Source organism: Eschrichtius robustus, chromosome 2, assembly GCF_028021215.1.
Source record: "Eschrichtius robustus isolate mEscRob2 chromosome 2, mEscRob2.pri, whole genome shotgun sequence".
NCBI lineage: Eukaryota > Metazoa > Chordata > Mammalia > Artiodactyla > Eschrichtiidae > Eschrichtius > Eschrichtius robustus.
Window position 1 is genome coordinate 122,566,971 of NC_090825.1, and position 22,472 is coordinate 122,589,442.

The following is a 22,472-nucleotide window of genomic DNA, read 5'->3' on the forward strand; positions in this document are numbered from 1 at the left end:
AAGATCATAATCTCATTAATGCTAAATACTAAGTGTATTTTCCTCTTTGAATCCCCTGCTTATTAATTCTTTATTAAATAGAAGCATGATTTAAAAGAGTACACATAACAAACAAACAAAAAGAGAGTATACACAAAAGTCTATGAAACCAAACAGAAAAAAAAAGCTACTAAGACTATACAAATACACAGTGATATTATATTATATATAATGTCTTTTATGTATAATATTTTTTAAATCTCAAAATAAGAAAGATTAATGCTTAGACTTTAGCTTCCTGGAATCTGATCTTGCTGGAATATAAATGAATGGATAGATAGTGTGCCTTTTGAAAACATGTATTCACTGAAAATTTTTTAAGTTTTCAAAGGATATAGCATTATTTTTATTTTGACCACAGCATCACTGTGATACTTTCTAACCCTCTTATTTGTCTCTAGCTCTGAAGGAATTCTCATAGTCTTATGCGTCCTGGTTGGCTAACCTTGCCCTAAACCTGTCCCTGACACTGCCCAACCCACTGGTAATGCTTGTAGTACACAAATCAGAAAGCGGATTTTTGTGCAAACTTATCTCCACTAGTAAGCAAAGAACTCAGGAAAGTTTTGCATACAGTTAAGTAGGTCACAAGCAATATTTCTGCATACAAAGGACAGTAAGTAGACCCTATACCTCTACCTTCAAAATATATCCACAATCTGACCACTTTTACCACTTCCTCTGGAGCCACCCTGGCCTAGACCACCATTAGCTGTCACCAGGCTTACTGCAGTGGTCTCCTAAATGGTCTCCCACTTTCACTTTTGCCCTGTAGCATCTTACCTCAACACAGCAGCCAGAGTAGCTTGTTAAAACGTAAATTAGATGGTGATCCTCTGCTGCTCAAAACATTTGTATCCGTCGGCATCCAATCAGGAAACCAGAAACCACTCTAGATATCTCAGAGAGAGGATACGTATTATAAGGAATTGATGACAAAGAGGAGTAACTGCAGGAAGCCACTGCCACCCTCAGGCTGGAGGAACAAAGGGAATATGGTGTGACATGGAACCTGCAATCAGAGCCACTGAAGGGACCATGGCTGGAAGAAGCTGCCTGAGCCAGAGTCCCCAGCTGCCGTTGCTGCTAGGGCAGCTGCCACATGGGAAAGGCTGCCGGGACTCTCAGCTGGAAAAACAAGGAAGGCTCTTCCTTCCTCCCTTCTTGCAGTCCTGCCAGCACCTCCCAGGGCAGAACCTAAGAGGACGCCAGCGGGCAAGGGACTCTGGGAAGTGTAGTTTGCAGGTCCCCTGCCCCAGCAGTAAGAGGAGGGAGCTGAAGGAGAGGGTGAGGGGTTTCAGAAAACAGCTCCCATCCAGAGCAGCACCTCTCTCACGGTAACACCCAAGTTCTTATGACGGTTTCACAAGAAGGCACCGCCTGGTCCCGACACACGCACACGCCTTCTTTTCTGACCTCCTCTTGTCACCTTGCTCACCGTGCTCCAGCCATGCTGGCTTCGTTGCCCTTCAAACACACCTTGCTCTCCTTCCTGTGCTGTTTCCTCTGCCTGGAATAGTCCTACCCCAGATAACTTCGCAACTCCTTCAATCCCCTTTCAGCCTTTATTTAAAGGACGCCTTCTCAAGGACACTTCCTTGAAAACTAATTGAAAAATGCAACCCCTCCTAACTCCCGATCCTCAGCAATGTTTTATTTTTCATCAAACATTTATCCTTCTCTAACACACTATACATTATATACATATGTGTATAGTTTAATCAGATAAGTATCTTTTTATTCTGTATTACATATTTTTAGTTGTCTCTAAATACATATATTTTAGTTGTCAATATCACCCCACCAAAATGTAAGCTCCACAGGGACCAGGACTTTGTCCGTTTTGTCTAGTGATACATCCCCAGTATTCAATAAATACTTAACTGAATAAATAAATGTAATCATTAGTAGATGTATTTATTATGAAATGAAAAATATTAAATGCTCTTAAGAGCTTGGGGTAAGGAAAAGAAACCAACAGAGTTCACACCTCTTCCTCTGGGAAGCCACTCTAACCCCACTCAGGCTACGTTAGGTGTCCCTTCTATGTGCTCCAAATGCTCCCTGGAATTCCCCTTTCCCAGAACTTGTCACACTATATTGTAATTTTCTGTTTATATATCTGTCTCCTCCACTGAAACTCTAAGTCCCATAAGATACCAAAGGGTGGTGCCCATCTGGGAAACACTGCACATCAAGCACCTGGTAATACCGTCCTGCATGTCCAACAAACAGTATCTGTGGTCGAATGTTCCTGTCAAAAAGCAGAAGAATACACTTAAAGGTCTTAGGATCTCTCGACATCATTCCTTCCTCTGATATTCTGGAAAGACAGAAGAGCCAATAGCTGTAAGAAAACATAAACAGAGTCAGGAAATAGTTAAGTACAGAAGCAAAGAAAGTTGGTGAGCGATAGTGCCATTGTTTTGGCTAAAAGAGAACAGGCAAAATTATCTTGGTCTTGAAAAATAGTTTAATATTTTTATTAGAAGTATGTATATTGTCTGAAGATCACTCCACTGTTGAATTATATTAACAGCTGAATATTAGAGAATAACAAACAAATCTTGAAAAAATTAAGTTACGAAAATCAAAATAATTACCATAGAAAAGCAATGCGTATAAATAGATAACAGATTTTACAGTGTTATTCTCAAGGAGGAAGGGGAATGGCTGTTAGAGCGGCAAAAGTTCATTAACAAACGTATTTTTCTAATTTTACAACCAACTTTAAGAGGAAAAATTATCCTTAGTATGCATATTCATAGACAGTAGAAACATAATTACTAAATATCAGCCTTGGTTAGTTTTTTTTTTAGAAGTTTCCAATAGATACCTATAAAATATCCACAGTCTTTTATGAAGAGATCATGGCTATATCTTAGCCTTAAAATAAATGCATTCATTTGGTAATAATTTGGGGGCTGGAAGAAGTCGTTATCACACACACCCATATACTTAAGCACCAAATTTATCATAAATAGCTTTGACTTGGCTTATAACCTCAGTAGTGTAGAGGCACACAGAAATGTCTTATCTCATCTTGTCCTAAGAAGTAGCATTGCTCATTGCCTGCATGCATATTACCCAAGCACATCACACAGGAGAGACTCAGGACTTTGAAAAAAAGGGGCTCCTCAGCTTGCCTCTCTTCAGCAAGAAGCAAACACATTCGTTTTGTTTTCAGTGGCCTTGCTAGTGTATTCAACATTGGGCATCCCTTTCCTCTTCTGCTTAATTAAAAATGCAATTTGACCAATAACCGTGTGAAATGCATTATAAGCAACAAGAATGCAGTTCATCAGAAACCTGCCTTTTTTTATTCCTTTCTCTCTGCATAATTTTTCAAATAACTCCCAACCAGAAAATGACTTCAGCCTGCTGCCTGAATTGTACATTTATTTGTTCACTTGTGCAAGGAGAAACCTGAGCTAAGTCAAGTGAGATACATGCACACGGTCCTGGAAGGATCATTTTAGAACCAGTTTCAAAGCAGATTCTAATTCAAAAATGCCTCTGCCACTTAGACCCACACGGAGATGTTACCAGCCTCACGAAATATCATCGAGTAACTGAGTTGTGCCAGTGGTGGAAGTGATCGCAGCCATGGTGGCTTCCTTGCTGGGAGAGGGAGGAGAAGGTGGAGGAGGGGCAGTTGATTACAAATAGCTTTAGGGAGGATGTGATAAAAGCAGACATACAAAGCCACGGGCTATTGATTGCAAATCTGGCAAGGCTGCAGGCCATTCTCATTGCAGGCAGGGCACCGCAGGGCCCGATAGGACTCCTTAAATCTGTTGGCCAGCATCGAGAACTTGCTGCCGTGGCACAGAGAGCAGGTGGCACTGCCCGATCCTCGGCAGTGAAAACAGTTGTCCTCGGGAAGTTCCCCTTCCTGCAAGAGACAGGTCAGGGTTAAGTTACAGCAGCAGTTCAAATCCATTGTTCACACACAAGTCAAAATAGCACTGGGAGCCTGCAGAGGCTGGGGCAGAATTAGAGGAAAATGCATCCCACACATGCCAACGAGGGACCTGGCCAGAGGCACAGAATAAGCTCAGCACTTTATCCGAGATTTCCCTGATGGACCTCTCTAAGACAGCAGCCCCTGCCACCAGGTCGTGCACTCCACAACTTGACCTTTTTCATCTCTCTTGTCACCATCTGACACGTTATATCTGTGTCCATAAGGGCAGGACTTAATGCTCCTCATTGCCAAACTAATAGTGAACACTTGTGAAACACCTGGAAGTGTCAGGTGCTGTACCCGGGCCCTCGGCAGTGAGAGTGCGGAGTCCTAACCACCGGACTGCCAGGGAATTCCCTGGGCACTGTTCTAAGAGCTCTCTCTGTGCCAGTGGTCACACGGCTTGAAGAGAAGGAGGCAGGCTTGGGTCCCAGGGGGTCGGGCGCCAGAGATCATGCTCCTAATGACTCCATATGCAGCCCTCATCAGACTTGCCCAGCAGTAGGGGCTCAGGATTGTTCTGTGTGACTGAGGGACAGATGAATGGATGTCGCAATCCTTTGGAGCGTAGCTCTGAATTCCTGCAGAACTTTTATCTTGATTCTCTTGGAGAACCATGAAAAGGTCCTGTGATTAAGAGCTTGGCTCTGAAGTCAGCAGCCTGGAGCTGAGGTCTGCCTCTGACAACAACTGTGCACCTGGGCCGGTTCCCTTAACCTCCCTAAATCTCAGTTTCTTTACCTGTGATCTGGGCGGGATATTGCTTACCTCTCTGAGTAGCTGGAATATTAAATGAGAGAGTATATGTAAATGCCCTAATATATTATCTGGCATATTATAGGTTCTCCATTAAAGTTAGTTTACTTCTAAACCTTGTCCCCTCCTGCCAGGGACACCAGACTATGCCCCTTGGCTATCGCTGTGCTCTTCCCCTAAGACATCTCAAGGAAACTGGCAATTTTGCACTGCCATGCAATGATCGTGCACAGACCACGAACCTTCTGTGAAATAAGGGGTAATACCAGATCGATACCAGGTAGATTCAGCACCAATTCCTGTCCATTTCACCTTTTGAACATCCCTCAAATCTCTTCAGTTTCCCCTCCGCAACCACAATCCCGATCCAGACGCCTATCGATTCTGGCATGAACTCAGCATAGTTCCTGCCTCCGGGCTTGTGGGATGTTCTCACCATGGATACCAATCTCATGAACCTACAGTTGTGATTGCCACATAGAAAGCACCCAAGAAACCCTGTAATGAACACCTGCCCACCAGATCAACTTCAGGTTAAAACCCAATCTCCGGGACTTCCCTGGTGGCTCAGTGGTTAAGAATCTGCCTGCCACTGCAGGGGACACGGGTTCGAGCCCTGGTCCGGGAAGATTCGACATGCCGCGGAGCAACGAAGCCCGTGCGCCACAACTACTGAAGCCCGCGCGCCTAGAGCCCGTGCTCCGCAGCAAGAGAAACCACTGCAATGAGAAGCCCGTGCACTGCAACGAAGAGTAGCCCCTGCTCACCACGACTAGAGAAAGCCCGCGTGCAGCAACGAAGACCCAACGCAGCCAAAGATAGATAGATAAATAAATAAATAAATTTATTGGAAAAAAAACCCAATCTCCTTAGCTGACGTACATTGTCAGTTACTTCTCTCATCAGGCTCTCATCCTTAGGTCTCTCTCTAGCTGGTGTCGAGGGAACTTTCCCCACTCTCAACCCAGCCAGCTCCTACCTGTTCTCAGATGTCAGCTTAGCAGCTCTTCCTCCAGGAAGCCTTGCCCACCTGTACCTCTGGACCAGGAGTCCCACCCCGCCTCTACTGCCCCTTGCCTGGCAGGTCTCACACTCCCCTGAAAGTTCCTGCTGACTAGGCAGGAAGTGTTCTGGGCTCGTGCCTCTCCCCATCACTTCCTGATATCTAGTGTAGTACCTGGCACAATATTTTCTGTTCACATACTTGCTGAATGAATAAACAAACAAAACAATGATGTCTGGAGATCCCTTAGTGTTCTTAAATTCTAGGAACTAACAAGACAGCTGGAGTTCACTGGGTGCCTCAACCAGCTAACACGGCTTTCTTTTGTAACCTAAGAATAAAAATCATCTCTGAAAAGGGAGGCCTACGTTCTAAAAATAGCCCCATCGCACTGCAAGGCGCCTAAGTAGGTATTAAATTTTATTTATTCTAGATGTAGGGAATGGAGGTCATTTTCCGGCTGACAAAATCCCAGATGATGTCCATGCCCCCTTTTGTTAGTATTTTACTGCTTGTTGCCATATTCTGATACGTTAACAATGGGGAAATTGGTTTTCTTCCCTTAAAGTATGCAGAATAAATATATTTGCCAAAATATTCTTAAAGCAAATTGCCATGGTCCATTTTTCTGCCAAATCCATCATGTTTTTGTTTTGCACTTGATCCCACTGAGATTTCAATGAAAAAAGTCAAGGCTGTCAAAGAAAATACAGTAAAATCCTACCGTAATGCTATACATGTGATCCAAAAATTCATTTGCATAGAACGCCAGGCCAGATATTGAAAGATTCATGAAATGACCTGGTGAGCCCGCCATGAAGAGCAAGAACAAATCATCAATCAAATTTCATCTCATGTCACGTGGTTATATGACACATCGTTAGAGGTTTCACTGGAGTTTCCATTCTTACCCTAAGTTACCACCCTTCCTCCAACTGTTTGCTCTCAATATGCTCTTTTTAATCATTCAGTTAACTCAACAGGTATTTATTGAGCCTCTACTCTATATAAGGCATGCATGATATCAGCATCTGCGTACCGTCTCAATATTTTTAAAAATTCTTCTCAGAAAACATTTAGTAAGAAGATATAGAACATCGCTGCACAGCGTAACTTGGGTTCTAGAACCCAACAACCTACCCAAACCACCTCTCACTAGCTCCATGACCAAGAAAAGGGGTCTCAGCTTTCATCAGAGACTCAAAGGCTTGCGTGGCCCGGAAGATGGTAACCAGCACCATCTGGAGGCTGATCAGCAGAGTGAATAAGATCATGAGATTGGTAGTCAGATGGACCTGGGTTTGACTACTGACTCTGGTGACCTCTGGAGAGTTACTTAACTTCTCTGAGCCTTAGTTTCCCAGGCTGCAGAATGAGACTACAGATAATACCCACCTCACAGAGTCCTTGTGAGAATGAAATGGACTACTGCATGGAAAGCACTGGGCATGGGGCCTGGCTAACATGAACCCTCAAAAAATGGCAGTTATTATTATTATTATTATTATTATTATTATTATTATTATTATTATTATTATTATTATTATTATTATTATTATTATTATTCCGTTTCAAAGGTAAGATCACATAAAGCATAAAGAAGCCCAGATGACTTATGGTCTCAAATCCACTGAATACAGGGCCAGATTTTTCCCCTTCTACTTTTCATCGTGACTCAATTCAATTATTCCTCTCCTTTTCTTTTATAGTTAATACAGAGGTTCAAGCATGGCCTGGTTTTTAGCCCTCCCTGCTCTTTCATCAAGGTCCTACTGTTTCCCTGTTCCATAAAGCACAACAAAGAGTCTCTTGGTCAGAATGGGCTCCTTGCTGTTCTTTGACCCTCTGTTTTAGGATAAAAGTTGTCTGGGCATTTACTGCATGAGGGATGGGGCAAACAAATAGCAATTTAAAATAGAGCTTAGGGCTTCCCTGGTGGCACAGTGGTTACGAATCCGCTTGCCAATGCAGGGGACACGGGTTCGAGCCCTGGGCTGGGAAGATCCCACGTGTCGTGGAGCACCTAAGCCCATGCACCACAACTACTGAGCCTGCGCTCTAGAGCCTGCGAGCCACAGCTATTGAAGCCCGAGTGCCACAACTGCTAAGGCCCACGTGCCTAGAGCCCATGCTCCGCAACAAGAGAAGCCACCGCAATGAGAAGCCCATGCACCACAGTGAAGAGTGGCTCCCACTCACCGCAACTAAAAAAAGAAAGCCCACGTGCAACAATGAAGACTCAACGCAGGCAAAAATCAATCAATCAATTAATTAATTATAAATAAATAAATAAAATAAAATAAAATAGAGCTTAAAGGACAGGCAAGTGGAGTATAATCTTTCACAGCAACTTTCTGCTGCACACCTCTGTCCTGGTTTATGGCATTATAGCTAAAAAACACAGTTCTCTCCAAATTGAATTTAAAGGTAATTGTCATAGCAGGCTTGTTGTTGCTTTTTCATTCAGGCCTGCAATGTGACCTGCATTTCTGGTCCTCTTCTGAAAATGCATGCTCCAAGTTACAATATGGTATGGAAAAGGATAGAATTAATGAATTTTAAAGTGGGACGGTAATGCTTTGGATCACAAAGTTTAGTTGTCGGACTGCTGCTACACTAGGCTCTGAATAGTGCTCTGTAGAAGGCGAGAGAAGGCAGAGGCAGAATATTTCTTATCAGTTGGCACTTTCATTCCAAATTCCAGTATTCTTTCCACAAACATTTACCTAATATTTACTGAGCACCTATTATATGCCAGGCTCTATTTTTTTTGGCATTGGAACCACTATGTTACACCCAACATAAACATGCCCCCTGACCTCACAGAGACCAAATCCTAGTGGGTAAGAGCAAACATTAACCAAACAATCACACAAATAAATGTAAGATTACATGTGCGGGGGGGAGGGGGAGGTGCCTTGAGGGGTCCATCCTTGTGGATTTTTATCCTCATGGGATTTTATCCTCATGGAAACCAGGGGAGGCCTCTCTGTGGAAGTGATGCCTCCGCCGAGACCTGTGGGCAAGGAGGTAGGGAGTCTGGAGAATATTCTAGGCACAGGGAAGTTGCCTCTGGCAGGAAAGAGCAAAGAACATCTGAGGGGTAGCCAGATGGGCAGTGTGTCTAGGGCAGAGAGAATGAGCAGATATGTGTAAGAGATGAGGCTGAAGAAGCCAGGCCACACAGTGCTTTCTAGAACAAGTGAGGAGTTTCGGTTTTATCCCAAGTGATAAGAGCCCACTGAAAGTTGTTTTCTTTTGGTGGCAGGGCGGGGGGAGGGTGAGTAAGGGATGGCATGATCAGATTTGCATTTCAACTATATTTTATCAAGTGTGAGACCAGGTCGGAAAGAGACAGGAATGGTTCTGAGGAGAACTGGAGTCTGGTCATGGCTTTCTCATTCCCTTGACATCACTCAAGTGCGAGGAAGCCCCTGGCCCATTTTGTCACGCTAACCCATAGGAGGTTCAGCTTCAAGTCCCAAGAGATGGAATCTAAAAAGAGAAAATTCATTTCTGCTGCTTTCCAAGCTTTTACTCTCTTAGCTTAAATTCACCAAAATTGCTTTTCCCACCCTCAACCCCACACTGTGAACTAACGAATCTCATCACCTTCCCGCTTGTCTGAGCATGTCTGAGCAATGGTTTCCAAAGTGGGGAGTGCACACCTCTGAAAGGTGTGGGGAGAAAAAACATTCGTACTATCTATATTTATTTTTTTATCTAAAGAAAACAAAACAAGAAATTAAGCTTTAATGATATCTTCAAAAGAAACGGTTATATTGATTTTTAATAAACAAGGTGACACCAGCACCCTCACTAAGTTGGGCAGTCACTTAACATAGGTGGTACCCAAGGGACCCTGTTGTATACGTGATGTAAAGTGACCTCACTTTACATAAAGTGACAATGACGACCCTGCTCATTCGTTCACTTTCAGCATATTACAACATGTTGTGGTTCACTCGTGTCTGGTCTAGTGGATTTACAGATGATATTGCTTAGTTTTAACTAAACTAATCTCCACAAACTCTAAAGACAAGTAGGTTTATTAGATTTCTTCAAGGAAACTGTGGGTTGAGGATTACCACCGATAACAGGAGTACAAGCAAACCCATAAGAAAAGGACAGAGCTGATTTTTTCCATCTCTAGAACAAGCTGTTCTAAGCCTCAATGCAAAGTGAAAACAATAAGCTCCTAATCAGATCTTAAATCATTCAAAATAATTCAAATTATGAGTATTTGAAATATGGGCTTATAGCTATTATTGCTAACAATAAAATGTGATAAACCACTAGAATATAATAAACTTAAAATTCCTCAACATCTTTAACATTTAGACATAAGCATATTCACATTCAAAAGTTCTTACTTAAATAGTGCACAATCAAAACAATTTGGAGCCCACGGCTATAGGGCCAGCTCTGCGCAGGGCAGTGAACCATTTCGACATACCTGTGGGCACTGGTTATGGGGGAAGGTGCCTTCCGTCTCTGCCAAAGGCCCATCGTTCTGGTCTCCATAGATTTCTTCTTTGCTCATCAGGGACTCTTCCTCAGCCTCCTCTTCCTTCTGGAGCATTTTCCTCATGAAATCTCTCTTGTCCATTGGAGTTCGAATGATTTTCAGGTTATTCGTGTAGATGATTATCTTTCCAAAATCTATAATAGGTGGAGACTAGAGAAATGAAGAATGAGCATGGTGATTCACCAGGAGTCACCAAATACAGGGCTGCAGAACCTCTTCAACATCCCAGGAAAGAAAGATATGGTCTGGCACTTGGGGTCCCATCACAGCCCAAAGCTACAGTTCATTCTCTGGTTTCTTTGCTCTGTCTGAAAACCCTGAACACCAGCTTCTTTCTTCCTGTTGATGGTAACCAGCCAAAGCTGAATTAATCATGTAACTAGAATGTAGGACTCTGTAGGACAGGGTCCAGAGCTTCTATTCCTACTACATACCATGGGATCTGGTGCAGGGCTGGGCACAGTGAGTGCTTAATGCATACAAAGGAAAGCTTTTAAAAAATAAATCTCTTAGCAACCAAATTATTAGTTATGCTTTTTTAAAAAAAATTACCAGTTTACATAATTAATCAGGGTGGCTTTTAAGTTCTAACTTTTTTTATTTATTGTATAATGCATCATTTGAAAATACCAAGGAAATATCTTTTTGTTTTTAATGATGCATGAATAGAAGTTATGCTAGTTGGCAGTATTTGATTGTAAGAAATCAATAAAGTAACTGTATTTTTTAAAAAATAAATAAATCTCTCTCCAACATTTTTATGCATCAATAATAACAATAGACACAATTTATTGAATTACTACTATTATTATTATTATAGTGGATAGCATTTCTTTTGGGTCAGGCTTCATACTAAGCATTTTACAAACATTACCTCACTTTCCTCCCAAACATCCCTATGAGGTAGATGCTATGATTTCTACATTTTACAGATAAGGAGACTGAGGTTCAGTGTGGTCAAGAGTCTTCCACGTTTACAGAGTTACTCAGGGTTTGTGGCCAGGATTCAAACCCAGGTCTGTCTCACCCTAAGGACCATATTCTTAACACCTATACTGTAGTATTCACAAACATTCCCCACCACCACCAGATAAGATATATATATGTGTTTGTGTGTGTGTGTTTTCATTATTCATATAATATGAAAATCTTTTTATGTCAATAAATGCACTTCTATAGCATCATTATTAATAGCCTATGTTCCCTTGTACGGATTTATCATGTGTTACTTCATCATTTGCTGAGAAACAACTTGGGCAACACTACAATGCAGTAGAGAAGCCTGGGGAGGAAATGTTTCGCAGAGCTAGGATAGCTTGGGGGGAAACAACACTAGATCCCAGTTCCACTGTCCACCAGTTGTGAGATGGGGAGAGCCATTTGGCCTCTCAGAACCTGTTTGCTCACGCAAATGGGTTGACATGCAACTGATGGGCACCACCAGAGACAAACTACTTATTAAAATATATGAATATTTCCATACTGGGTGGTAATCAGGTGCTGTCCTGATACTCCTGAGAGCCTTCCTGTTTCCCCAGCCTCTCTCCTCAGGGAGCCTCTCACATCCCCAAACCCAGCAATGTAGACATTAATGCTTAAGACCCCAGGTCTCAGGACCCTGCCCCAGCACTCTGCTGGCTTCTGTGCTGACTGAGCAGTGTTCCTGTGCTTAAATATTTTGACTCTCGTCCTTGAGGCTAATTATATCAACGTCTAGGGGCGAGGGTGCAATGAAGAATATGTAAGAGTTTGCAAAAGCTGAAGATACTATGCAAGTGATGGGCATTGTTACTGCCATTAGTATTAAAAACTTCTTTAGTAGTGCACGTACAATCATGCTACACAACTACATTCCCCAGCATAAAATATTTGGCCCTGCTTTTACAGAACTGTATAAACCAAATTTATTTAGATGCCACAGTTAAGCAGTCTCCTATTTAAAGCCATCAGGCATTCAGTTACAACCTGGCTTGAGCAGGACTTCAATTTTCAGGTCCCCTTCCTTGAAACACCCATGGAGTTTTCAATAATTATTTACGGAGCCACAAGCTTCCTGCCTGGCCCTGTATTCTCTCCCTCTCTTCAGGGGATCATGTAGCAGCTTTCATTTCCTACTGTTTGATGCATGCTGGGTTTCTGTTTCACACTCTGGACTATCAGTTTCTGAGCATCAGAAGATAAAGATGGTGGCACTTTTGGAAGGTTCCATATCTCTTTCCAGTAATAGCCAAAGAGGTTCAGTTACTAGGAAGCTTTTTTCACACATAGGGCTGGTTTTTTCAAGGCAAAATTCTCAATATACAAAAAAAAAAAAAAAAAAAATTGCAGTCATCTGGTCCAACCTCCTGCCTCTAAGCTGGTCAGCATCTGAGACACCCAGGATAGTAAATTTATTTTTAAGATACTCCAAAGATGGAGGGTCCCAAATCACCTTTAAGGTGTGTTTAAGTTTCAGTCACCCCGACAGCCAAGTTCTTCCTTGTGTCTAAGGAAACTCTCTGGGTGTAACTAAAGTTCACATTATCCAGTTACACCCAATTGCCTGTGAGGAATACCCACTCTTACATTATAGAGGACCAGGATGGAGCCAGGAATTTTTTGTGTCCTTCCAATGCCCGGAATGGCAACTTATGTGATTAAACATTCATAAATACTCTGATGTCAAAAGCAACAGGACTGGGAATTGCCATTCAGGGACCATGAAACCTTTCCACTGCTCTGTGTTTAAATGCAGACATGCCTAGTGGGTACTAGAAACTCAATGGGCTTTGGAGGTAGGCAGACCTGAGTTCAAATTTTAAGTCTCTCAAACTGTGTGAGATTTGCAAGTTTTTTTAACCCCTATAAATTTGTTTTTCCAATTTGTAAAACCCTCACAGAATTACTGTGAAGATAAAATTGCATAATTTACACAACGTACCTGTTCAATAAATGTTACTTTCCTTCTTCCTTTCCCTTTCATTTTTTTAAATGAAACTTATAAACTTTAATCAGTTTCAGTTCCTTAAAATATCTGATTTTTTTATAACCACTTTCTCTATCCATCACATAAAATTTTAAAAGACTCCATATTTCCTAGATAAGAACCTGGTCATTATCACAATGGTAGGTAACATATACTGAGCATATACAATGTGCCAGGCACAATGCTAAGTACTTTTAATGTCATATATTTTTAATCACCATGATAATCTTTGACAGTAGGTTCTTTTATTATCACAAGGTTAAGTGGCTTGCTCAAGCTCACAGAGTAAGTGGGTAGAACAGACATCAAGTCCAGGTTTAATTGACACCAGAGCCTTGCTTTTTATGATTATTATTTTATTGTGGTAAAATATACATAACATAAAATTTACCAATTTAACCTTCTTAAGGTACAGTTCAGGGACATCAGTACATTCACATTATTGTGCAACCATCTCCACCACCCATCTCCAGAACTTTCTCTTATTCCCACACTGAAACTCTTCAGTTAAACTCCACCTTCTCCTCTCCCCAACCCCTGGCAAACACCATTCTACTTTCTGTCTCTATAAATTAGACTATGCTAGTACCTCATGAAAGTGGAATCATACAATTATCTTTTTGTGACCGGCTTATTGCACTTAGCTCAAGGTCTTCAAGGTTCATGCATGTTATAATGTGTGTCAGAATTTCCTTCCTTTTAAGGCTGAATGATATTCTATTGTATGTATATACCACGGTTTTGTTTGTTCAGTCACCTATTGATGAATATTTGGGTTGTTTCCACCTATGGGCAATTGTGCTGCTATGAACACTGGTGTACAAATATCAGTTCAAGTTCAGAGCCCTTACTTTTAATTATTGTGCTTAATTGCTACCCAGTGTTGCTGCAAAGCCGATATTTACTAAGGGTTATTTTACAGTTGGATTCACTATTGAAAAATCATGACTTCCCAGCTCTCATTTCCTTATTTTTCCTAAGTACTGCATTGACAAGCTGTTTCAGTGGGTGGAGCTGCACGAATCCATCCTGACCACTCTCACACCAGAGGCGGGCTAGCAGTGGGATGTGGCATTTGTTCAGGCAACAAAGAAAACAAGGGTAACCAGATGAAGCAGAAATCAAACCCTGAACCTTGTCTCTAGAGTACTATGTTTAAAACCACTGTGCGGAGACCTACTAGAGAATGGACTTGAGGATATGGGGAGGGGGTGGGGTGAGATGTGACAGGGTAAGACAGTGTCATGGACATATGTACACTACCAAATGTAAAATAGATAACTAGTGGGAAGCAGCCGCATAGCACAGGGAGATCAGCTCGGTGCTTTGTGACCACCTAGAGGGGTGGGATGGGGAGGGTGGGAGGGAGGGAGATGCAAGAGGGAAGAGAAATGGGAACATATTGTATATGTATAACTGATTCACTTTGTTATAAAGCAGAAGCTAACACACCATTGTAAGGCAATTATACTTCAATAAAGATGTTTAAAAAAAAAAAAAAAAAAACCACTGTGCGGTGCTGCCAGGCAGACTCCGGTAGCTGGTTTTATCAAGTCCATGCCTAATCATACTTTTACATAAATGCCAAGTACGACACATGACTGATGAAGGTCAAGCAGTCCAATATTATAAACCATGGCCTTGTATAAGGTTCATATAAACTATGACTTTATAAATTCTAAAGCTACAAATGAGATTTAGTTAAAAAGAAATACTGTAAGTACAGGATATAACAAAGTACCTAGGACCTAATAAGCACTTGATAACTGGTAACTATTATTATCATCATCATCACTATTATTAATGGCCTTATTCTCTTAAAAGGAACATTCCATAGGGCCAAGGGCATGGGGAATCAGAAGACCTGGATTCTTATTCTGACTCTGCACCTAATGACCCTATAGTATTGGGTGGGTCCCTTACAACTTGGAACTCAATTTTCCTCACTTGCAAAATGGAAATGACCATACTTTGCCTTTCTCCTCAAGGTTGTGAAGAAGACTCAATGAGATAGAATGTGATAGTGCTTTGTAATGCGTAAGTCACTCCACTAACATCAGGGATTGTTCATTCCAGTCCCCTTTAATATCAAAAAGAAACCTGGTATTATCTTTGATAAATGTGGACATGCCCATAATTACACTTTTACCAATGCCAGCAAGGCCAATACATTTGTCTGCTATCGATGTATAACCTGTTCCCTTAGGAAACGAACAATAAAAATGATTAGAGAGTAATTACCTGAATTTCACACTTTAAAGATGAAAACATATCTTGGTATGCTATTCATTAATAACCTGGTACATAATATCATTGTATTTACTCTTTTTTTTTTTTTTTAAGGCATTCATGGCCCTACTGGCAGAGAGCATATACACATCTCCTATTAGTTTTTGGAAATCAGCTAATATTTTCCAGGTTCTTCTAGCTTCAAAGAAGATCATGTACGGGCTTCTGATTATCCATGGTACTGGAGAAGATAACTGAAATTCACAGATAAAATACATGTTTCAAGTGAAATATTAGCTCAAATGTCTTCCCATGTAACGTTACCTCTGGCTGATTTGCTTTTCACCATTTCTTCCCAGGACTCCAACTACCCAGCATTCATGTTAACAAGCAATGGAAAGGCAAAATAAATAAATAAACAAACAAACAAGCAGGCAGCAGGAGGGAGATAAGAAATAAAAGAAGACATGGATAAACCACAAGCTGCATAATTGACTGGAATAAAATAAGCACCTTCAAACACTTAGCTCTTTCAGGAAAAAGAACAACTCGTTGCCGCATAATTTTCTAAAACGGCAGACTGGCAACCTGAAAACCGCTGCAAGTCTATTTCATTTACTTACCAAGATTACCCAGCCAAAGACCCAATTACAATTTGCTACCCTGGATGGAATTTGAATACTAGCTATGCATATTGCACTTTCCAATAGGTAGTCAACAAGAATGTTATTTTCGTCCCAGAAATATTATTCTGAGAGCGGCTTCATATTTAGTGCACCTATAGCTCTGGTCGGTACCAGAGCTGGAGCCAGACACAAATCTGAACAATTCAGGTGTTTCTCTAACCACATTTTAGTCCTTAAAGCTTATACACCATGGGCAATACCAACCTTCCGGTCATTCGCCTTGAAATCATTGAAGAAAGGCTGGCTGCTCGCCAAGGTGTAGGCACTACCCTCTCGAAACACGCTGATCCTCTGAGCAGTCAGCTTAGGGGAGTATGACCGGGGTTTGGGGGCTTCCCCAGACCCATAAACACCATCCATTGGTTCAAGGGACTCTTGGAGGAAACTGTGAGGGTACTCCTCCTTTGGCGACTCTAATTCCTGCCCATCCTCAAAGACCTGCTTCAACACCCGGCCACTGTAGGAGGAAGAGATTTTAAATCGTACTTTCCGGGGTTTGCCGTCACTCTTCTGGTTCAGCTTCTTCTCAGGGTCCTCCATCAGCAGAAAGTTCACCTTGTGGTTTCCAGGCTTTGGTGTAGCCAGTGAAACTTGGGGCTCTGAGAAAAAGGCATTTTATTTTCTCTCCTGCATATAATTAATTCAAGCTGGTGCTGGGGTATGCTCGGTTTACAGCAACTGACACCTGCACATTAAATATTGATAGGCCTTCATGCAGAGGCAGGTTACTGTGGGTTTATGGAGTGGTTGTAGCATAAGACAAGACTGGGTCCTCTCAGAATCCCAAACTCACCCATAACTTCACCCCAACCCTGGCATTTCTTACTATGAGCATGAGTAGGTTTATTTAGACTGAACAAGTAATCAGTTCAGCAGGGATCAGTTAGCAAGGGTCTTGTTATTCTTACCCACAACTATGACCTAGTGAGCATTTAATAGGTGCCAGAGATTTTTACATGCATTCTCTTACTTTGTCCTCACAATAAACCTACAATGAAACTATTATTATCTGTGTTTTACAGAGGGGAAATTGAGGGCCCGAGCAGTTTCTCCATTAGTTTACTCTATTACAGTAAGTAAGTGACAGGGCAGGGATTCGAACTCAGTTCTAACTGATTCCAAAACCCATGGCCAGTCCACCAGGCCGAAAGTTTTCAAACCGTGTCTCATGGAGCCCTAGACAGGAAGAAGCCACGGGTCCTTCTGAGCCTTCTACCCCTGCATTAACCAACGCACCTTCACTTTATATCTATTTTATATTTAAGATTTCATCTGCAAGAACAGCACGAGCCCCAATGCCTACTGCAGACAGCACCTAGTAACTGCCCACACTGTGAGAGAGTTGCTGGGATGAATATCAGAGAAGCACAAGACATGGGGCTTGAGAATGACAGTCCTATAATCTAGTTTAGGAAACAGGCCTAACACATAGGAAATAACAGCCTCCCGCTTAGGGAGCAAACTGTCCACTGCTAACTGCCAGAACAACTATTCTGGAAAAAGAGCAGTCCCTCAGGAGACAAGGATGGAAGAAGAAGGCTTATAATGGAAGGGCCCTTGGATTGGCAAAAAAAGAACGAGTTGGATCTGAAGAGCTGACAGGGCTTTCTCCCAGTCTTTGCTAACGACATCAACATTGACTTAGTTGCCCAAACTGACTTCTCCCGTACTTCTGCAGCCATTCCCATGGATTCTATCACCACTGCCTTCTTCCATCCAGCCCCACCTCTCCGGCCCCAGCTCAAGCCCTCATCAATTCTGTTTTCAGAGCTGTGGCAGCCTCCTGGTGACCTCCCCACCCATCCACAAGTCCATTCTCCACATAGATGCCAGAGCGATGCTTCCAAAGCACAAGTCTGCGGATGTCACTCTCCTGCATAAAAAGTCCTAACTCTTCATGCAGCAGGCAAAGTTCCTCAAAACCTAACCCTGTCTTCCTCTCCAGACTGGTCCTCTGTCTCTTCTAGGTGCTGCCTGGAATTTGTGTTCCAGGCATACTGACAATCTCACCTATTTTTCAAAACCACAGATTTCTGTCTCCTATCCAGTACAAACTCTGTTTCCTGACTGAAATGTCAAACTTTCACTCATCCTTCAAGTCACACCTCCAAAGTCACAGCTCCTGGGAAGCCTTCCCACCTGCCCCAAGGAGAAGGCCATGGGACTTTGGACCTACCACCATTAACTGCTTCTTGTTTTTCTCTTACCATTCCTGTGTTCTCCATGAAACTGTGAACACATCAGAGTCAGGCGCTATCTTGACCATTTCTTCACCCCTAGTTTTTATCAAAACACCTGGTATTTAATAAAACTCAGTTAATAATTATTCAATGAATGACTTCCAGGTGAGAGAAATCAAATAAATAAAACTTGTGGAACAGGAGATAAGTACATTTTGTGGAGAACAGTGAAGAGGTGAAAGTTGTCAAGAAAAACATCTACATTTCTACTAAAAAAGAGTTTCCCGGTTATAAGGTCTCTGTGTAACCAATGCAAGGAATAGACTAAACACACACACACACACTCACACAGAAACAACATTTTAAAACAAGAAAGAAAGAAAGATATGTCTTCATAATATCAGAAGATACATGCCTGTAGGTTCCCTAGGATGCAGAGCTGGCTGTGATGTGCCATGAATGGATGACAGGAGGCTGAAACATGGATCCCTCAGCCCTCAGGACAGGCAGGTGGGGCCCCAGGCTCCCAGGTGCTCACCTCGGATGACATCAGCCTCATCTATTTCCTCCAGTGTAAAACACAAGCACCGTTATTTTCTAAGTATACCATGCCATGAAAAAGACGAGGAAGCCCTAACTAGAAGAACATTTTCTTCTATCCATCCCAGGAAACAAGTATTAGTAAGTGACTTATAGCCTATCTTCATCCAGAGGACCAGTAAGTGGACTTCCATGGCTGCCTGTTAAATAGGCATTCTCCACTGAACACGGAATAAACATCATTAAAAAGGTAGACTTTCAAAAGGGTAGATTTCAACCAGAGTGTATACATTGATGCATTTTGCACAATTGTGCTTCTTCTACCTTGAAAATTCGTTAAACTTAAATTAAGATAAAATTATGAACATAACTGAATGAATTGGATAGGATTCTCACCATGAAAAAAAGAATCCTTTAGTTATGTGAAGAAATCAAAAACTGGCAATGAGCTTTCCAAGTAACATTTGTTTTGTACTTTTTCACCCATTCCCACGTTCACAAACAGACTTTCAGCAAGCCAGACCAAAATCATGGAAGTTTTGAAACAATCATGCTTACTTGATAATTTTTAGATGTCAGTGATTTCAGGACAGTCACAACTTACACACCTCCAGATGGAGCATACATTGATAAAATGAAAACAATTTTGGCAGTATTATCCAAAGCTTTAAAAATGTTCACATCCTTGAACCTTACTAAAGAGAAAATAACCGAATAAATCAGAAGAAATAATGTCAAAACATTAGCATGAGTTGCCCCCAGGTGGAAGACTCTCAATGACTATTTTTTCCTTCCCAGTTTCATTATATTTTACTTGACTATAATAAACGTATCTTACTTTAATAATCGGGGGAAAATAAATGAAAAAAAAATTCATTACTTTCAACCCAATAATTTTTCTTAAGGAGATGATTTTTCTTTTTAATTTTAAGAGTTTATTTGAGCAAAATTGATTTGAATCAGGCAGCACCAATCCAGAAGTGGTTAGGAGTGCTCCACCAACAGGGGCTTGGGGAGAGACTTTTATAGAGAAAAGGCAGAAGCAAAGTAAGGCAATCATTGTTTGGCTATAGCTCAAAGCCTAGATGTCTGTTTGTGACTGGTCAGCCTTAGCGTTTTGATTTCATAACCATGAGGCCTTTACAGGCTTAGACTTTGATTTGCTTACATAGGCCACCACAGCATTAAAGCTACACCAATTTAATAGCTTCCTTGTTTAATTAATTTAACAATTCCCCTCTTTTTGCTATCTTCTAATACATGAGAGACTGACCAAACATTTGCTATTAGTGCCTCTCTCAATCACCATCAAAGTTAAGTTGCTCTTGTCTCATTGTCTCACAGATTATGATGGCAGATCCACAGAAGAATTGTTTTTGCTGTTCATCTCATTGTTCATCTAGTTTCTGTTTCTCCAAGTGCAGCAAGACCATCTGATGTACTGCTGATGGCTACAAACATGCACTTAAGACCTTTGATAGAAAATAGCACTCCAGGGGCCTCCCTGGTGGTGCAGTGGTTGGGAATCCGCCTGCCAATGAAGGGAACACGGGTTCTATCCCTGGTCCAGGAAGATCCCACATGCCACGGAGCAACTAAGCTCGTGCACCACAACTACTGAGTCTGTGCTCTAGAGTCCATGAGCCACAACTACCGAGCCCACGTGCCACAACTACTGAAGCCTGCACGCCTAGAGCCCGTGCTCCGCAACAAAAAAGCCACCACGCACCGCAACGAAGAGTAGCCCCCAGTCGCCACAGCTAAAGAAAGCCCGCGCGCAGCAACAAAGACCCAACACAGTCAAAAATACATAAATTAAATAAATAAATTCTTTTAAAAAAAAAGAGAGAAAATAGCACTCCAGGGAGACTATAATGATAACTATTAGGAGGATAATACCAAGAGACTTAAGTATACTCCTTAGCCAGGGACCCCATGAACCAAAACAGCTGATATCAAATAAATCAAAGAAGGTACCTGAAAGGGCATCAACCTGTTTTAGCCAAGTGGCTTATTTGTTAATTTCTTGTATTTGCTACAATACCAAAGGTGTTGATCTAGGTATAGCAGAAGGTATTTGCTATGGCATAGACTGCTTTTTCAGCCAAGTAATCTAAAGCAATTCTATCACGTAAAACTGCCTCAGCAAGAAAGTCTAGGGACTTCTGTTGTGCAGCTATGGCCTTATCGGTAGCTTCTGTGATAGTTGCCAGAGTTAAGGAGCATTGTCTTCCTATGCATTAACAGAGAGGAAAAGCAAGTAGTAAAAACACAAAAAGAATAAAGTTTTCACACTGGAGATGAAGATCTTGATCCGTGATCTTGGGAGAGCTGTCCACCTCAAGATGCCATCTGCTTCTGGGAAGTAACCTCCCTAGTCAATTTTAATTTTAGATCTCCAGCTGGTATGCAGTTCCAAGAGTCTGGAGAAGCCATTTTTAACTGGAGGATGTAGACCCAAGGTTCAAGTCCCTAAAATTCAGCTGCCATCTGGGTAGTGGGGAGGAGCTGGTATGGTCCCTTTCAAGGAGAGTCAAGGGCAGTCTTTGTTCTTAGTGATTCCAAATCAGAAGGGTGGCAGAAAATTGGAACCATTAGTTTGGAGAGTTGTAGCCAGATATTTGAGGAAACTAGAATTCAGGATCCAGTCAGTTTACTGGTATATAACAAAACCTCAAAGACAATGAACAGGACTAGAATCCGATATCCACAAGATTGTGTTATAATTTTCTATGAAATATAATTATTTCCTCTACAATCACCCTCATTTCTATCAAAGATAATCATAGTAAGACAAATTTGTTTGCAAGTGTAGTCTCATTAAATTTGGCCTGATTATTCAGATAAATGCAGCAAGAATAGTGACTGACCATAGAGATTCACCTGGCATACCTACACCTGGCATACCTACAGATGTGAGTGAATTCCTCTCTTTCTGAGGGTACCCTAAGGTTCTGGGCCTGCCAGGAAGTGGGCTTCCTTATTCACCTGGTAGGGCTTCCAGGAATCCTTAAGCAAGGTTAAGAGGCCAGTTTTTCCAAGGGGCTTTTATTGGCTCCATAGAGTCAACCTGACTTCCTTAAAAGTATCAGGTCAAATCTGATTTTATGCATATTCTCAAATATGACATTCTAGTCAAAGCTTTGGTAATATAACCAATGTTTCCAATTGTATCTTATTATACGAAGAAAACATTCTCATTGAACTTATGCAAATAACTATATTGCCATGAAAATAAGAATACGCAACAACTTTCTAAATTCTGGAGGTATTGGGTAGGGAGAAAAAGTAAATGTTCCAGTTCTGTTTATAAAGGTATACTTTACAAAATTACTCTAAGTCATAGATAGCTTAAGAGAAAAAGAGAAAAAGTTTTCCTTAAACCTGGGAGGTAGGGGGGAAAGAATATTAAAGATCCAGCAATGTTTCATAGAAAAAGTTGTAAAAAAAATTATAATCATCCTCGTCAGTTCATTCTATCCCATGTTATTAATTCTTCTTCTGCTGAATACAGTTTTCCCATTAGTTCTGGAAATTCTCACCCAAGTCACTTTTATGGTCTTTATTAGAAACTTATAT

At 41.5% G+C, this 22,472-nt stretch overlaps 2 protein-coding genes across 4 annotated transcripts in view; both read right to left on the bottom strand.

Annotated features, from left to right (window-relative positions):
* PRELID2 (PRELI domain containing 2) overlaps positions 1-902 on the bottom strand; it is a 93,773-nt gene extending 92,871 nt beyond the window's left edge. For 2 of the 3 annotated variants that reach the window (XM_068536105.1, XM_068536103.1), the window contains exon 1: positions 823-902. The gene's annotated coding sequence lies outside the window, so the exon portion shown is untranslated. The remainder of the gene's footprint in view (positions 1-822) is intronic. The other variant, XM_068536107.1, reaches the window with a different exon arrangement.
* A 2,849-nt stretch (positions 903-3,751) lies between these two features.
* Positions 3,752-16,713, bottom strand: GRXCR2 (glutaredoxin and cysteine rich domain containing 2). Its single transcript, XM_068534526.1, has 3 exons — positions 16,378-16,713; positions 10,222-10,443; positions 3,752-3,934 (listed from the first exon to the last, which is right to left on the bottom strand). Exons 1-3 carry the CDS (start codon positions 16,711-16,713, stop codon positions 3,752-3,754), a joined length of 741 nt encoding a protein of 246 aa, XP_068390627.1.
* Positions 16,714-22,472: the final 5,759 nt, after the last annotated feature.

Excerpts from the sequence above, each read along its gene's own strand:
- GRXCR2 (XM_068534526.1), bottom strand. The coding sequence starts at position 16,713 with ATGGAGGACCCTGAGAAGAAGCTGAACCAGAAGAGTGACGGCAAACCC. Across the intron at positions 10,444-16,377 it reads TCAAGGCGAATGACCGGAAG|TCTCCACCTATTATAGATTT; the intron begins GTTGGTATTGCC and ends TCATTTCTCTAG. Across the intron at positions 3,935-10,221 it reads CCCATAACCAGTGCCCACAG|GAAGGGGAACTTCCCGAGGA; the intron begins GTATGTCGAAAT and ends TGTCTCTTGCAG.